This window comes from Apteryx mantelli, chromosome 1, assembly GCF_036417845.1.
Source record: "Apteryx mantelli isolate bAptMan1 chromosome 1, bAptMan1.hap1, whole genome shotgun sequence".
Taxonomy (NCBI): domain Eukaryota; kingdom Metazoa; phylum Chordata; class Aves; order Apterygiformes; family Apterygidae; genus Apteryx; species Apteryx mantelli.
In genome coordinates, this window is record NC_089978.1 from 136,440,211 (window position 1) to 136,457,729 (window position 17,519).

General features: G+C 44.7%; 1 protein-coding gene across 1 annotated transcript; it reads right to left on the minus strand.

The window, feature by feature from the left end:
• Positions 1 to 8,209: 8,209 nt before the first annotated feature.
• Positions 8,210 to 14,804, minus strand: LOC106495700 (alpha-2-macroglobulin-like protein 1). The gene is given in 11 exon segments (XM_013956214.2): positions 8,210 to 8,242; positions 8,394 to 8,521; positions 10,279 to 10,435; positions 10,638 to 10,712; positions 11,215 to 11,371; positions 11,501 to 11,582; positions 11,736 to 11,914; positions 12,799 to 12,886; positions 13,252 to 13,309; positions 14,158 to 14,279; positions 14,726 to 14,804. Coding segments are annotated over 10 exon segments (1,014 nt in total). The 3' UTR covers positions 8,210 to 8,242; positions 8,394 to 8,504.
• Positions 14,805 to 17,519: the final 2,715 nt, after the last annotated feature.

The following is a 17,519-nucleotide window of genomic DNA, read 5'->3' on the forward strand; positions in this document are numbered from 1 at the left end:
CATCCACCAGTAGTTCAGAACATACCCTTCTACAAGGCCCCCATGGAGACATTTGACCACAAGGGCTTTTCATGGAAAAAAACAGAGAGAACTTTGCTGCTCAGTGACCCAGGCCAGGTCCTGATCACCTGTCACTCACGTCCCTTTGTTTCAGCTGGAAATAGATTGTTGCTGTGCAGCCAACAGCGCACAGAAGGTAGTGCTGTTGTTCAGGACAGAGGGCTCAACAGCTCCACAAGGTCAGATTATGGGTTTATGGATCTCCCTAGGGATTTAGAGATCATGTTAAACTTGAGAACATGGAGCAGCTCCTTGCTCATGCACAGTGCCTCCAGCCAGCACCCACTAATTAGTTAGTGATGGTCCCACTTTGACTTTTCCTTTTCTGCACCCACACAAAGAAAAATGAAACACTCACTGGCCAAGAGAGCTCTCCACCAGCTCCCTGCCACACCCATTAGCAACATCTGCAAGGTGAGGTGTCTCATTTCTTCAGCAGTTTCAGGAACTGGTTCCAGTTCTTCTTTGTTCATTTTTGAGTCTGAATGATCTAGGGTTTTTTGAACATGGAGGTCTATTTATAATTCATAAATTAAACACTAAGACTGTTCTGTAGCACTGAGGACAACCTATGCAGAAGGAGAGACATTCACACTGCTAAACCATCTTGGTATCCAAAACAGTATGGCCATGTGTAAACTGTCTGTTCTGCATGGTCCACAAATTGCATTAACTCCTAAACCATGCCGAAGATTTTTGTGAGAGAGTGTTAGTTAGCCCAGGCTGAAATGTACCAGGAACCATCCTAATAATACAGAGAACTAAGGTTCTGTGCCTGGAAATATTTCCCAGCACGATTTAATGTAATAGTGTTGATGTAGCTTAAGCTTTCCCTATAAAATTCCTAACATGGTGTTTCTCAAGCAGGTGGTTGGGATTTCTTTGTCCAGCAAAACCATGTTCCAAGATGCTTAGGAGTTTCCAGATATCCCTGGGATCCCTATTCCCAAAGCTTTCCATACTCTTTTCCAGCTGGGTTTGGATAGACTGGTCTCCATTTTACTTCTAATACTGGACCACTCTAGAGCAAGAGAGCATCACAAGGACTATACATTATAGTGTATACACTCTACACTATAACGGGTGTAGTTGGTGCTAGCACTGCCTTTGTCTCAGGTGACTACTTCACTGCTCATTCTGGCCTCTGGGTTTATTATCTGAACTGATTTCAGAAATCAGCTTCGAGTTGGTCTAAATCAGTGCTATGCTATTAGGTGAGAAAGATTGGGCACTTTTTCTTTCAATGGACACATTCTTCCCATTCCTGTCTCTTCATGAAAGAAGGTCATGTTAGTGAGATCTGCAAGGAATCCTTTAAACTGCCCCTTTGCCTATAATCTGGGACTTTCCTACAGAAAGCACCAGCCAGACCTTGCCATAAATCAATAAACCATAGCCAGAAAGGACCAGCTGCTGACAGACTTGTGAGTGACAGGAGCTGCACCTACCTAGGCTGGCACTGGATATAGCTCTCTGACCCTGCCCCACCATGCTCCTCCTACCCTGTTTGCCCAGGTGCGTTCTCCATTCCTTGCTTGACGCAGGCAAATCTGGCTTTTGGTCACAGCACCATAGATTTGAAGGATCCCTGTTGAAGGCAGTGGCTGACAGCTGCACAGGTGTCACAGATCTGAACAGTCAGCATCTCTGAACTAGACAAAGTAGAGCAAAGCTGAGCACAGCTTCTACCTCTGTGGTTTCTTTCCGTAAATGGACTAAAAGAATACCTTTGTGATAGAAGTCCTCAGCCAAGAGACCCATGGGAAGGAAGGGATCTATCCCTCATGAAAAGACACTGTTCAGCTGGAGCAAAGGAAATAGTACATGCTGACAAAGCAAGAACAGGTAGATTCCTGTTCTCCACAGAGGAGTTGAAGCAAAAATAGAATGGAAGAAGAGGAGACTTAGTACTATGATCAAGGAAGACGTGCTGTGGTTAAGAATCAGGGCCAGGAGCAACATCACCTCAGCAGACAACACCTATGTGTTAATCTCTTTGAAGAAAATAAAGAGGCAATAATATTAATGTTTCCTGTGAGAAGAGTACTGGGGAAGCATGGATGTCTGCAGAGCGCTTTGACGGGAGACTATGCAGAGAGGAAGAAGTTATCATTTTCTTTAAAGAACCGCATCCATTAGAGAGCTTGGAGTGCAGAAAAAGTCATCAAAGAAACAGAAACAGTCTTTATTCTCCTTTAGACAGTCACCACCTGCTTCTAACAGGCCTAGGGCCTCCTTCTGCTTGAAAGGCTATGTTAGAACCATTCAGGGTTTGTAATACCTGCAGAGGCCATTATGCATCTGCACCCTACCCAGTATACATAACATAATGGAATGCCTTCAAAGCATCTCTCCTTAATCCTGAGGTAGAGCACTGCCCCCACTTTCTGTTGTTTTGACAGCACAATTCATCCACTGCCCCAAAGCCAGGCAAGAAATTGAGAACACACCTGGACAAACACAGCAAAAGGAGTAGAAACAGACTGGGTCAGAGATTTTAAAGGTAGCATAGCGTAAATTGTCCTGTGCCTCTGCCAATGCTTGGCTCCTATGCTGAGACCATTCAAACAACAGCTAAATTTTGGAGGCAAATCCAGAAGCCTTTATCAGGATTATTCCCATGTTCTGAAAACGTTACCCAGGAAGTTAGTGTAAGCCTTTAGACTTCAGGCTTGGAATTCTTTAACTGGAATTGAACTTTGGAGAATCATGAAACTATGCCCAAATTAGTAAACCTGTGTAAAGATTCCAAGTGAGTTTGGAAACCTTCACAAGAAGGCTCCCAAACCATGGGCAAGCCATGAATCTCTCTCCAAAAGAACAGGTGTGAACCCTGAAGGTTTCAGCTTTGCTATGGAACGTACTTTTCATAAAAGAACACAAATAACTAGCACAGCTCAGTTCTAGCCAAAGAATCTAGAGACCCACACACCCCAGAGAAAGAGCCCCTTACCCCCAGACTCTTCTTGATTCAGTACCAAGTTTTGGTTCTTGCTTCATCTCTCCCTCTCATCCCACTAATACGAGAAAGTCTCACCAGCACTCCAGGCATGGTGACTTCTTTGAATCACAACCTCCTGACTTGTAAATTCAAATCTAGGTGTCAAATGACTGACACTCACGGAAGCTGAGAACTGTATCCAAGTTGGTAAGCTGGATCAACCAAAACCACAAGATTTAGAAACCACTAAAGACCTCCAAATCTGAATACTCTGGCTTATGAATCATCACTAGCGCTAACAAAGAATCAAAATCCAAACCAGAACTTAGTGGGAAAGTTTGGGGTTGTATATAAAGCAAGTTCTGTTAGAATAATTGTGGTGGAGAGCTTCAACTATCTGTGTAGTGAGAACACCTGCAGAAGATCTGGTGAGGAGTCACTGACTGGCAGAGTACATGATAGCAGGCCCAGAGTGTGAAACTACACACTGACTGAATTCCTGTCAGGACCAGGCATGCATATTCTGTTTTGTCAGCAATGTCTAGCTGCTTCCCAGACAGTAGCAACTCAAGGTTAGCACAGCTGAGATAAGGAAACAGTTCTGGTAGATTTAAGGTGCCCGTAGGATACGAGTCAAGTCCCACCTGGACATGTGACCCATGCATCTGACTCGTGAGTCCAGCAGCCTCCCATCAGCAACCCCTACGCACAGTTTCCGGGGCTCCCCACACAGCTTGGAGTGCAAGTAAGTCCTTTATTAAATCTATCCTGTTTAACCCCTTATGAACCCTGAGTGTCTCTCTATGATGGTATCCAACCCTCTCTTGCCCACCTTGCGGTCACAACCTATAATATATTCGTCAGGTGTTATGTGAGATCCTTGTTTTGTGAAAGCCACCTACTTTCTCAGTTAAGTGGCATCTTAGACCATTTACACCCAAGGAGCTCCTTCTTGGTGGCAGCACAAATCAAAGGTCATTGTGTAGAGAAACAGTTCTAGTAAACTAATCTGAGACATTGCGGTAGCTTGGTAGAACTGATATTTGTGGAATACCTTGGATACTGCCAGACATGGGCAGGAGGCTACACCCAAAGTAAAGATATTTCCTAAAATTCTTGTTACTATGCCATTTCCATCTAATATAAGACTGAGCATAGGGACTGGGGAGTAACCATGCAGCAAGCAATAGGGACATGCCTATGATTACTGAACAAAAGCCCAGAAGTTTAAAAATAAAAGGCACATCGCCAAGCAGCATTGTAAAATAGATATTGAATGTTAGACACAATGCAGAATGCTACTTGATCAACATACCCCTTGTTGAATTCTACCCCTGCACCTACTCCTTCCCACCCCCTCAGCATAAGGGCATTCCCCAAATCAGCCTCGGCAAGCAGATTGTATATGAACTAAAAATCTGGGGTTTTTTTCCTCCCCGGGTACATGTTCCTGATTCTTCTCTTCATAATGCCAACAACTCTCAAAAGGGTAACATCTAAAGGGCTCACCCTGACCCGAAATTCCCAAGTTCCCACCCACAGCTCACAGGCTCTCTCTTTTCTATACAGGGGTCAGAGGGTCTCTTTAATCCTTCCCCTTCCTCTTAACTGTCAGGCAAAACAGTATTAGTCCTCTGATTCAGAGACACATAGGAGCAGTTCAGATATGATAACTCTCTTTCGCTTTGACCTAAGAAGTCCATACAATGGAAAAATTAGGAATTCTTTGTGAATTACACCAGGGACAAGCTGTTTCTTCTCATTTCATCTCCTGAAAGAGGAAAAAATGAGTTCATATATTTCTGTCTTCTGCTTTCATTCTGATGGAGGCTCTGCATCAGAGGATGCTGGGGTCACCCCTAGAAAGAGTTGTCATTTCTTTAAGTGAAACAGCACACCAAATGGAGAAGGGAAATCACATTCCAGGAGCAAGATTCACAGTACTATTCAGTAGCACAGACTGCTGAGTTTCCCCTCCTTCCATTTCAGCCCAAATGCCACATCTCCCACAGCACAGGAGCCTAGGCTGCCCCTAGCTTACCTATTTACTTCATCCCTTTCTGCATTGTGATCTCAGCACCATCCTTGGCACCGACCACTGCCACTGAGGGAAATACAGCTAAAACAAGAAATCACAAAAGCATATATCCTCCTCTCAGGAAAGCTGTATGTCCTGCTCACCTCACAGGCAGGGATCTGGGTATTCAACCATCAACTGCTCACCTATAATACAAAAAAGAGATCATGACATCCAGCACTAAGCATCAGCTGGGAGAGATACCCAACCCAGGCAGTACATCTCATCTTCCAGGTTAAAGACAGCCATGTTCAGTTTCACTGTATTTTCCCCTGGTTTACCACACAGAAGAGAGGGTTTTTTTTACTGCTGAGCTAGTTTTCGTTTGATCTGCATGAATTTGGCCTTTGAAACATGGGGCCTTCCAGAGGAATGCTGATGAATTCTCTATGTTCTCCAACACAAGAGGCAAAATTCATAAGGGTATACAGTCCCCAGAAAAGAAACTACTAAAATCTGGCACTGGGCTTTTCAAACAGCTGCTGTCTGACACATATTGAACCATAACTCAATTGGCTGGTAGTAATCATAGACTCTGACCACTGCTGACTTCTGGTTCTTGACTGGAACATCTTGGATTATGGTGAAGTCATCTATCTGAGTCTGCTTGTTCAGCTGGGGAGGAGGAAGAGTAAGGGTCAGAGATACAGAACAAGGCTCTGAAAGAACCTTAAGATTCACTTACTTCTGCCTTCCAGCGCTGTGTGTTATTTCAGTCCTGGGTTCTGCAGTTTCACAGATCTATCACTTGTTGAGACAGTCTCAGCATGCCCTACTGTTGCAATCCCTGGAGCACCTGAATTTTGGCTTCAGTTTGTTCTGCAAGTGCAGACAGATTTGACTGTTGAGAAAGCAGCATGACTCAAACCCCAGCTTTTAGAAGCATTTATTTATGGGCATTTCTTAGGAAGCAGTTACACTGGTGTCTGTTTCTACAGCTTCTGCAGAGAGCTGGCTGGTATACTCTTCATCATTCCTGTGGTTCTAGTTTTTGCTTTGTTCAAAGACTTGTCACACAGGTTTTTTGCTCTTGTTCTTTCAGTGATGCCTTGCAGAAGAGATTAACATAACTGTGAAGATTAAGAGAGTAGAAATAGGGTGCTTCCCGGTCCTCTGGGAAGATATTCCAAAGACTTGAGAAAACTTTCTTGCTCTGTGTATGTACTTGGACATTTTTAGCTGGAGGACTCTGTCATAAATCAACCAGAAACAGACTAGATCAGCTTTCACATTCTGAAGGTCCAAGCTCTCTCCAGGTCAGAAGTAGCCTGTTGTATTATGCCCCAGCTGTAACCTCCCTGGGAAATAATAATCTACAACTAAGCACAGCAAGTGACAATTTGAAAGGCAGGATTGCAACATGTTTTGAAAAGATAGGTGAAGCACTCTTTCTCAGCCAAGTTATTCCTTGTAAGCTCTGTTGCGATAGGAAGGACACAGGATCAGGTTACTGCTGGTCTGTTAGTGCCAGGGACACTAACCCTGCTGTGATGGGAAAGAAGGGAGGGGTTATGTGCTGCTCAAGCATGTCTGCCTCTGTCAGTAATCCATTCTCTCAGTAAAAAAGGGCAGGCCTTCACACCCCTGTACACCAGCATGCTGAAGAACAGTTCAGACTAAGGTAGAGGAGAGGCAGTCTATGTTTACAAGACACCTTTAAAATTAGGCTAGTTTCCTCAGCCAAGACTCTAGAAGGGAAGGAATAGTCAGAGATTTCTTTACTCCACAGACCTCTGTACCACCAGCATGGATGTTCTCCTTCAGTTGCTTTCAGGTCTAATGCAAGAAGCAAGCCTACAAGCTGCATCCTTTCCTCAGTCTTATCTCACCCCCAGGAACTCTCAGGATGTGGCAGAGCAGTTGCAGCAGACTGCATCTGGATGTCACCAGCCATGTGCCACAAGTGATAGCTATCATCTGTTCTACCAGATAACTGGCCTCTTGTGATTGAGGAGGATACTGCTTCTTGCAAGGGAAATCCAAAAACCTAGAGCACATTTCTACGGATGGCCCCAGGCATGCTGGGCCTATCTTTGCAGGAGAAATGGGGAATGGGCAGAAGAAAAAAAATTGTGAAGGTCTGAGAGACAGCAGTGAGCAGCTCACAGCATGACTCCAGTGGGACACTGTCTCCAAAGTGTGCTTTAAAAGTGAGGGCCAGAACCAGTGTGTGACCATGCAATGGGAGTGGTGACTTTCTGGGAAAACAAAGTGTTGAGATCAACTCCTGGATGTGAGAGAATGGTTACAAGAGTTAAATTCTACACATTCAAGAAACTGCAGTAGCAGGTGCAGGAGGGACTTTCAGGACATATAAGAATGGCTGCAGATTAGCATACATGGATTGAGCAACTGAACCTTGCTGGTCTTCGAAGTCAGAAGAGCAAGAGGAACGATTATACAGCCTGCAACTGCCAGTCCTTGGACTGCAATGAGCTAGGCAGCCAGAGTAAGCTGAGAGAATACAGGCTGAGCAGGTTTCTGAGATGCAAAAGAAGGTGGAAATCTTGACTCAGATCAAGTCACAGACTCTGGTCTGAATCCCCATCTGAATTGCCTGCTCTGACTCCAAATCATGTCGTGTGCAATCTGGTCTTCCATACATGATACATGCAGAAAGTGAGCTGATGTGAAAATCAGATTCACCTGTTCTCAGGACTAACCTGCTTCAGGTACATTGTGAGATCTTCATCCCCAACCTCCACTTTCTTCATAAAAAGCTGCTGCTTGAGCTGGAGAAGGGGAATAGGAGTTAGAGTCTAGCCTGATGGTGGACCTGTTCAGTTGGACTGCAAGAGAGAGTGTGCATTGCTTACCCAAAGTCCAAACCTGACCACAGTACTGCAGTAGTGCACTCCCTGGGTATTTCAGATTCATAGCAGTGAGCTAAAGCAGTCTAACAGGCCAGGGGAAGGGGAAGAATTCTTGGAGGACAGGAAGCAGTGCAATGCACACTGTCCTCGGGGGAAAACCAATACTGGCACTACTGCCTAGACTGCCTGACTTGAGTTCCCCTTCCCCACAGTGATATGGGTCTGACTTCCAGGGCAGGGCTAAAGAGGCAGGAACTTACAGAGTACTCAGTGCCTTGTCTTGGACAGAATCCAGACAGCATCTTCACTTTGATGATGGCCATGTTGGAGGTACCACGACTCCCCACATAACTAGGGATGGGAGAGAAGGAATTGCATTAATGGTACATGTGAGCCTTCCCCACCCTATCCACTGCTTCCCCTGCCATCTTGACACCTCATTTTCAACCCCCTTCCCTACATGCCCTGGCCTCCCATCAGCTTCCTGCCTCCCAACTCTCACCTGACACTGATGGTGATGTGAAGGAAGCGAGGAATGATTTGTTTCTCACATCCATCCTTTCCTGCTTTCATGCTCAAGATGAAGGCCTCAGCACTCTTTGCAGCAGGCACACTATATCTCAGGACCATCTGGAGGAAGACACTTATGGGAACATCAAAAAGCAGTGCCACACAAGGCAATGCAGATATCTTTCCTTGCCACTGGCCCCCATTTCTCCTGAATCCATCAACACTAGCAGCAAAACCGAAAAACTCTACACGTGCTTCTCTGAGCCAGGCAGTGTCAACTCCAAGGTAACCAGCACTCACCTGCATATATACGCAGCCTGCACCAGCTGTGTCTATAACATACTCTCCAGGCAGATCAGGCAGAGAGTGCTTCTGCAGCAACAACCTGTTGGCAGCATCCACATGGTAGGATTGCTGGAAGTTTTTATATGATTTCACTGTCACAGAGACAGCGAACTGACTTCAGTTTTGATGAATGTCACTGCCTCATATCTAGCAAGAGCATGGAGGACAACTACAGTGTCCTCAGAAAGGGGAGAGGGAGACAGAGAGAGGGAGAGGGAGAGAGGGAGACATCCTTTACTAACTGCAGATCCTCCCAGAAAGATGCTAAGTCAGGGGCTAGCATCCCAAGCACTCAAGAATGCTTGAGTCCTTTTGCAAGGACACAGGCAAGCTCCCAGCATCAGAGCACATCTGGACCTGGGAGTGCTGATGGACACCAAGTTAACCATGAGGCAGCAATGTGCCCTTGTGGCCAAGAAGGCCAATGGTATCCTGGGGTGCATCAGGAAGAGTGTTGCCAGCAGGTCGAGGGAGGTGATCATCCCCCTCTCCTCAGTCCTGGTGAGGCCACATCTGGAGTACTGGGTCCAGTTCTGGGCTCCCCAGTACAAGAGGGATGTGGCACTACTGGAGCAAGTCCAGCGAAGGGCTACAAAGATGATTAGGGGACTGGAGCATCTCTCTTATGAGGAAAGGCTGAAAGAGCTCATCATCATTCCTGCTCCAGTAGATCTGTCCTCCTAAAAGAGAAGTAAGATCCTGGAAGTCCTGAACTTTGGAGGTGAATAGGCAGAATAATCCCTCCTCATCTAAAGAAACCCACATATCACGTCATCTCAGCTTCTCTTACTGCAGGTACTGCCTGGAAGCAGGACAGTATTGAAGTTCTGAGCAATCAAGAGGAAACATGATGGAAGGTCCTGTAACAATGCTTTATCTAGGGCAACAGGACCACTGGAAACCTGGGGCCATGATGGGACCATATCAAGTGACTAGGGCAGCATCAATAAAGCCAGCTTATGAATGGAAAAGGTAGAACTCAAAAAAATGAGACTAAGTTAGAACAACTCTAATGAGAAGAAACAACCCCAAACACTGATCTTATAGGAAACAAAATGAGATAGCATGGACTGTAGTTGTTATACTTGAGTCAAAGCCTGGGAATGCATTTTACCATTGTAACTTGATCGTGTGTTAAGCCTCAAGGCTGCGCGGTTCAGCAAGGGCCAAGGGAAAAGAGGGAAAAACAGGAAGGGGAATTACTTAGAATAGTTCAAAGGGAAAATCATAGGGGAATCGAATAAAAATCAGAAAGGGAAAATGTAGTGTATTGTGTGAAGAAAAGGGAATATTCACTTGTGAAGGAGTTTCTCAATGAAAGTGGTAGAAGCTCTCATATGGGCAAAAAGCTAAAGAGCACCCTGTGGGGAGTCATCACCACTAACTCCCAGGCATGATTCGGGTTAGCATCAGGCTTTACTACTATTGCAGCATTTGAATTTATGGAAAGGGACCTAAAATGATGATGCAATTTGCATTACAGATGTGAAAGCCTTGATGTCACAACCAGGCAGCCGTTTGGTCGATGGTACCTGATTTGATAGCTTGCCCATCCAATTTGGCAAGCAAAGAGTGCCTTGCTGCCATGTCTCCTGCCAGCGAGTACACATATGCCAGCAGAGCCTGTGTGTAGATGTCAGTGGACGAAGCATTTCTGAGGCATTCCAAGCCTTTCTCCACCATGAGGTCCTGGAAGAAGGAGAAATATGGACTACTTTAACAGAGATATTAACAGAGGTACTTTAACTGGAATGAATTTCACACTGCCCAGAACAACTCCTGGTGGCACAGAAGAAACAGAGGAGCCAAAACTGCACAATGGAGAAACAAGGCTCTCAGGCTTCCAAAGCAGGAGAGAAGGGGATATGTATGCATTAAGTGCTCTACTCACCTCAAGTGGTTTCCTTGCCTCCAGCAGACCTGCGGTGATATATGCAGTGAGGGAGATATCATCACCCATGCCACCCTGCAAAACCCATGATCAAGAAAGAAAGGGATGTCAGGAAAGAGCCTTCCAAATGGCAGAAGCCACAGACCATCTAATGGGAGACTCTCACTGTTAATATGAGGCAGAGATAAAAAAAGCCACTTTTGTCCATGTGTGCCACTGGTGCTCCCCACCCTTGCAAACACAGGACAGAGGACAGGGAGAATATGAAACAACCCATCCCATTGTGGTGGGAGAGAGAGAGAAGGGGAGTGATCAGCTCTCTCATGTAGTGCTGGAACATGAGCACTTATAGCACTGGGTGACATGGATATGAACCAGCCTGCTAAAATGGCAAGTGCAAGTGAGGAGCCAGGCTCATGGACACTGCAGCAAAACAGGATTAGGCTCACAGGGTATCTAAAATTAAGGAGTGCCTCCTTGCTATCCCAGCAGGATCAGAAAGAAGGTAGCTGTGATTATTCACAGTCTGCAGCCCATAGAGAGGGATTAGTGATAAGGGCAGACCTCACTGCCATACCTTCATTGCTGTGTGGAAGAACTGCCTGACATTTGCATGGCAACCATTGTCTTGCTGGTTCCCAGCCATCCACTTTACAGCCATTTGGATGGCCTTGTTTTCTACGAAGATGCGCTACTTGGCTTGCAGGAAACATTTGGTCACGAAGGCTGTTAGCCTGTGAGAGAGAGTCAATGAGACAGGAGAACTAGCTACTAACAGAGTCAGGGCTACATAAGGAGTGACAGACAAAGGGTTTAGGAAAGATTTTCTTTACTGTACTGAGGAGAAAATGGCAAGTGCTTACCAGGTGTTGCCTTTCCTGTGACCCTCTCCAAATGCACTGTAGGATCCATTCCTGTGTTTGAACTGAAGCTCCCTCTGGTAGCCTGGGTGGGAGAGAAATAAGATGGAAGATTTTCTGAAGCAACAGTCTCCCTCAGCCATAATTGTATTGTTCTCCTGAAGAAGGAACCACTTGATAATGGAGCCAGGTCACTCAGTACTAGGGATAAAGAAATGGTATTACAGATCTGACAAACCTGTATGCAAGAACCCCACAGCTGTAATCTTCAGCCCTTCTGTCAGCTGCCCTGTCTTCTCCAGGTACTGCAGCACATAGACAATGGAGGCAAACAACACCATGTTCTGCTCCCCACAGCCATGGGGCATCTGCACCAGGTGGTCTAGGTTCTGCAGTGCTGTCCCCATGATGTCACCAGGGCATCAAAGATAAAGGACAACAAGACACAGGCAAAGAACAGATACTCAGGCAAACAGGGCTTACTTCTGTAATGCCACTACTTATCCCATAATTCTGCCTGCCTTTCACAAATCCTCTCAACATTTACTCAGCCACATAAGTTCTCCCTGTTACTGTCTTCTGCAGGCCTCCAATTGGCTTCATCAACTTCTGTGCATGTCATTCATCCCCTTTGGCATTCTCTCACATGTGCAAATTGCAGTCATGTCAGTCACATCTTGGTTTGGTGGCTCAAAAGAAAGAGTTGATTTGGGAGGAAAGTATTGTTCATCCCAAACTTCAGCAAATAATTTTTACTCCTTTGATTTTAAAAAATTGGATTTTGGTCAAAACCACTGGGTTTTACCCAAAACAAAATGTATTTTCTCCAATTTTAATTGAAGCAACGTAGTTGAAAAGGAGGACTAAGTTGGATAACTCTCATAAAACCACCTGGAAAAACGAGTAGGTCACTGTCTTCAACTGAGAGTTAACCTAATCCTGGAAGACCACAAGGATATTCATTTAACACTAGCTTGTAATTTATTCCAGACTGACCAAACCTATTTTTTGGAAAGTAGACAAAATTCATTTTTCAAATAATAAACATATAAAACACATAGACACAATATATACACATCTTCATCTCACCTGATATCCTTTCTGCTCGCACTCTTCCCTAAAGCTGCCTCCACAAACCCCTCAAATTCCATGGCACTCAGATCCACTTCTTCTACAAACTCCCAAGCCTCTTCATCAGCATCTCAACCCTCCCACATACCCATGCAGGCTCTGAGACATGCCCGCTCTTCTAACTCACTCTAAAACACCCCTTTCCTAGCCCTAGACTGCATCAGGTACCCAGCACAGATGCTTGGGCCCTGGCTGCACCTTGAACCACATTCTCAGGGAGCTGCAGAGAGACCATGTTGCAGATGGAATTTCCTGCCAGTGGACTACAGAGAAAAGAATGAATCAATACACAAGAGACATATACGACCCAGCCAGAAACAGTGAGGCACTTTGGTCCACACTAGTTTTCCTGAGCACTGACATTTAAGGGAGATGAATATTTCAGCTATCAGGGAAAGAAGGAAGGAAGAAGGTGAGTCTGAACAGGTAACATACTGACCAGCAACATTCAAGTATGTAGACATCCTGGCAGGTCTATATAAATTATGTTCCCTTCATGGAAATACATGCCTTCCTCATGTACTAAGGGTCTTCTAGCAACAGCGCCTGTCCACAGCAGATTTTCATTCTCCAAGCCCAAAGTTCAGTAGCTACTGAGGCCTCTCCCTGACTGTTCAGCTCATACCTAGCTTCTGGGCAGAGCAGGAAGCTGTGAGACTTTTCCACCAATATGTCTTCTGGCTTGTGGAAGACATACAGGAAAACACATTGGAAGTATTATAGAGACAAAAAACTGTTGACATTTGCAAGGCTTTGGCACTGGGCTTGAACAAAGGCATTATATCACAGATCAGAGGGCAGTATTCCCTCTTTATCCACCCTAGAGGAACTAGAGTGAGTTTTGCATTGGGAATACCTGGGCACTTCAGTATTGCTGTTCCCTGAGGTGGCCAGCGCATTGTCTATTTCTGAGATAGCCACACACCACAAATGGGTTCAGTCCAATTGCAAAAATCCTCAGAAACAAGAGGGATGAACTGTCCCCAGAGTTCAGATGAGAGTTAATGAAAGTTAGATGCCTATAGAGACCAACTTAGAAGGTTATATGAAATATCACCCATTTCATTTACATCTTTCTCAAGTTGTCATTTGGTTGTCCATAAACGCCTGAGATGCTGAATCTCATTGAGGAGGAGGAATGGAAGAAGGTATAAGAAATTAAGCAGAAGTAGGTCAAAAGGAGTTCAATTCCCAGCTGGATAATAAAAATACATTTCATAATGAGGAAAACACAAACACATGGGAAAATTCCATGAAAGAAAGGGGAGAAAAGAGTGCCATTTCCATGTTTTGAGGGATCCTTCATTTTGAGACCAAGGAATGCTCTGGAGAAGAGACTGTAAGGAACACCCTATACTGGCCATACAGATGCAGAAAAGAAACAGTCTATCATGTCTGCCTTCTCCATGAAGTTTGAGGAACTACAAAATTTGGGTCTGACATTTGTTCAGACTGCTGGTAGGGGTGATGGCTCTATATTGATAGTGGTGTCTCATCTCCCTTACTGCTCCTTAGAATAACAGACTCACTCAGACAAGCAGATGCTTAATCAGTGTATCATGGTGATCTTTGTCTGGCACAGTCACTTTCTTATTGCTGCACAGGTCTCTGCTATCGAGGGCCTCTGTGGTGACAGTGAAGTCGACTTTACCTGGCATTGAGAGAAGAAAAAACAATTCCTTAAAAGTCTCCATCAATCTATCCATCCTAGCAGGAGCCAGCACAAAGAAACTGAGACTTCTATGCAGGACAAACTAGTAGTGTAAGGAGAACGCATGCTGATGCCCAAGCTCAAAAGTGATCTTCATCTTCTCCCTGCATGCATGGCTCAACATCATTAGCCAAAATATAGAATTGGAGTTAAAGGCTTGCCATGTTCTGGAGTACTGGGTTACGGAAATGGAGTGCCAAGAATCGGGACTTCCACAGGGTCGGAGAGACCAATAATCTATCTAGCATGGCAGAAGGAAACTGGACTATACAAGCTCTTGACCTCGGTCTAAAAGCAAAGCAGGATAGTGGATTAGCTTGAGCTACAGCCTGAGGAGCACAGCAATTCCCAGGTGACTTTCTTTTGTCTGTCTCCTCTGTTCACACCTAGTTTGATGGCTGTAACATCCCAATAAAAAGTCTTGGTCTCCACAGCACACAAGCAGAAAGTGTAGTCAAAGTTCATACATGATTCCACCTAGGACTCCTTGGATTTGGCCAGCATAACCTGGATCTGCCCCAGATATAAAGACAGAGTGAGCAGTCACAAGACAAATGACTTAAGAACAGACATCACTATGGGACAAGGAAGAAAGTGGATGACATTTTAATGTACTGTTTCTTTAATAGGGAATTCTTTAATAGGGAATTTAGCAGATGCTGGATTAGCAGCAAGCTGCATGTCCCATTCAGCCCTATTATGGATCTAAGCAGTGTCTTGATAAATGGAAAGGGGAGCAAAGCCTTTGCTGGCTGTTGTTGGGCTTTGCTCCTAGTCTGTGGGAAACAAGCAGGGGTAAAAAATCATTGGATTTTTTTTTAAACCAGCTCCAGATTTACTGTGGGCTGGGGAATGATTTACAGGAAGAAAGAGGAAAACCTGAGCTAGGTATGAAATACCTTACCCAAACGCACTGTTTCAAATAGTTGAAGATGCGACTTTCAGTATATATGACTCCCCGTGAATCATAGAACATGATAAGGTTGGATCCACAAAGAAAGTTTTGAAGGCAATCAGCCTACTGTGGGGGACATCCCAAAGCCATCACTGTCTGAGACACAGAACATGTTGGCTTTTCATTCTGTTATGGGATCAGGGATGGCACCACTGAACTTGCTTCTCTCCTGGGCCCCTGAAAAGAAACCAAATCCTACTACAGAGCGAAGAGGGTGCCCATAAAAAATATTCTCCGAGGATAAATACTAATACTTAGATTATCTGTAGCACTTCTGTCTATGAATACCAAAGGTGCTTTTTCAAGGTCGTAAGATTTCCAATGCCCAAGAGAAGACAAACAAATAACATAACCCTCTAGGAAACTAAGGCACAGAAAGGGAAGAGATTTGGAGCTGCACAGGACTCAGAACTAGGGCCAAGGAGACAATCCCCATGCTCAAGGTTAAGCAGATGTTTCCTCCAGAAGTATTAACCTCTCATAGACTGTGGTGGTGGGTCCAAAGAAGCAGCCCCAAAGACACCCATAACAATTTAAGCTGGACTCACTCAGTGGGGAACAGGTCCCAGATCCAATTTCAGGGAAAGACTGACAGACTTGTGACTCACTTGCTTTATCTGTGGATTCTCTGAGGAGAAGGAAAGCTATGGGTACTCCTGGAACTGAACACAAGTAATATCCAGTGTTAGGCAGCTCCTCATTGAGAGGACATGGAGAGGAAAAGAAGAGGTCATGGCAGACCATCCCCTTTGTCAGAGATAGCCATTAGGCAGATTACAACAGTTAATAGAGTAGAAAGAAATTTTATAGATGAGAACATCCAAAGTTCTCCAAAAACTCCCCTAAAGAAAACAGGGAGCTCCTCACCATTAAATACGCAATCCACTGGCTTCTTTATCTTGCCATTTGACAGAATTTTCAGTCCCATATTCTGTATTGCACCAGAGATTTAAAAAACAAAACAAACAAAACATAGGAGAGGAAGAATTCTACATTTCCATATAATATCTCTGCTTTGTACATTACTACAGCTATTCCAGTTCCCTCCATTTTCTTAGTCAGCCTTCAGCTCTTCTTCCCTCCTTCCTCCAGTCTTTCCTGAGGTCTTTTCCTACAGGTCACGGAAGCTAGAGCAAGAACAATGACTCCACAGTGTGGCTGGCTGTCCCACTTGCTGTCATCTGTGTGAGCGGCAGACAGCCCAAGAACCAGTCTGATTGACTAGCCCATAGCAGCACCTTGTATTAGCTGCATGGAGCAAGCCACAAGGCACAAGGTTATGTTCCAATTCTGGTGCTAAAATGAGAGCTGAACTCTTCAAGATCTTGATGACTCATTAGTGTTAGTTGTGGGGTTTTTTTTAATTTGGAAGAAAAAAAAACAAAACAATTCCCAGCTCTTCTTGCAACTGCAGGACTCAAGACTCAGTATGCAAACTTGCAGGCTCAAATTCAATCCTAAGGGCTACTCCGCTATGTTCACTGGAATTGTTTTAGAGATTAATTTGCTCCAGACGTCTAGGACAAAATGTGTCTGACAGCTTTTATTGCTGGCAGCAAAGCATGAGCCAACTGGGTGCAATTTTGATTTATCCATAGTGAATATGGAATGACTTAGGCAATGTTAATAGAGATTATCTGAAGAACAAGCTCTCCAGCACTAACAGCTTCCCTAGCTCTTCCAGACAGCTCTCCCTCACTGCACATGCTACACAACTTCTCAGCTGAAGAACAGCTTGCAGGAACCTACCTTGAGAAAGCTAAAGTCAGCTGGTTGATTAAACCACATGATAGGATATCTTCTGCATTCTACGGGCAGAGGATCAATGATAGGTATTGGAAGTGACATCACTCCTGGTACAGAGCAGTCAATGTTCTCATCAACTTCATAGGGATAACCCCCATTTTGGGAGGAGAACATACCATGCACCTGCAGAATCACACACAAGGGTCAAGAAAACTGAACAAAAGGCTCACACTAGACGCAAGACATGATAGACTGCCTCTCAACCATCACTCTACAAATTCAGCTTTACATTCTAAAGTCTTTCAAACACCAGCACCCCATCATTTACTGCCACCTCAAAACCTGAATGGGTCATTCTTTAATCAAGATCAGCAGTTTTTAAAGGGCAGAATTTTAGTGTCTTCTAATCACATTTCAGTAGATTTGCCAAAGGGATCAAAGTCTGTGGAAATCTAGAGTTTTTGCCTCTTGTCCCCAGT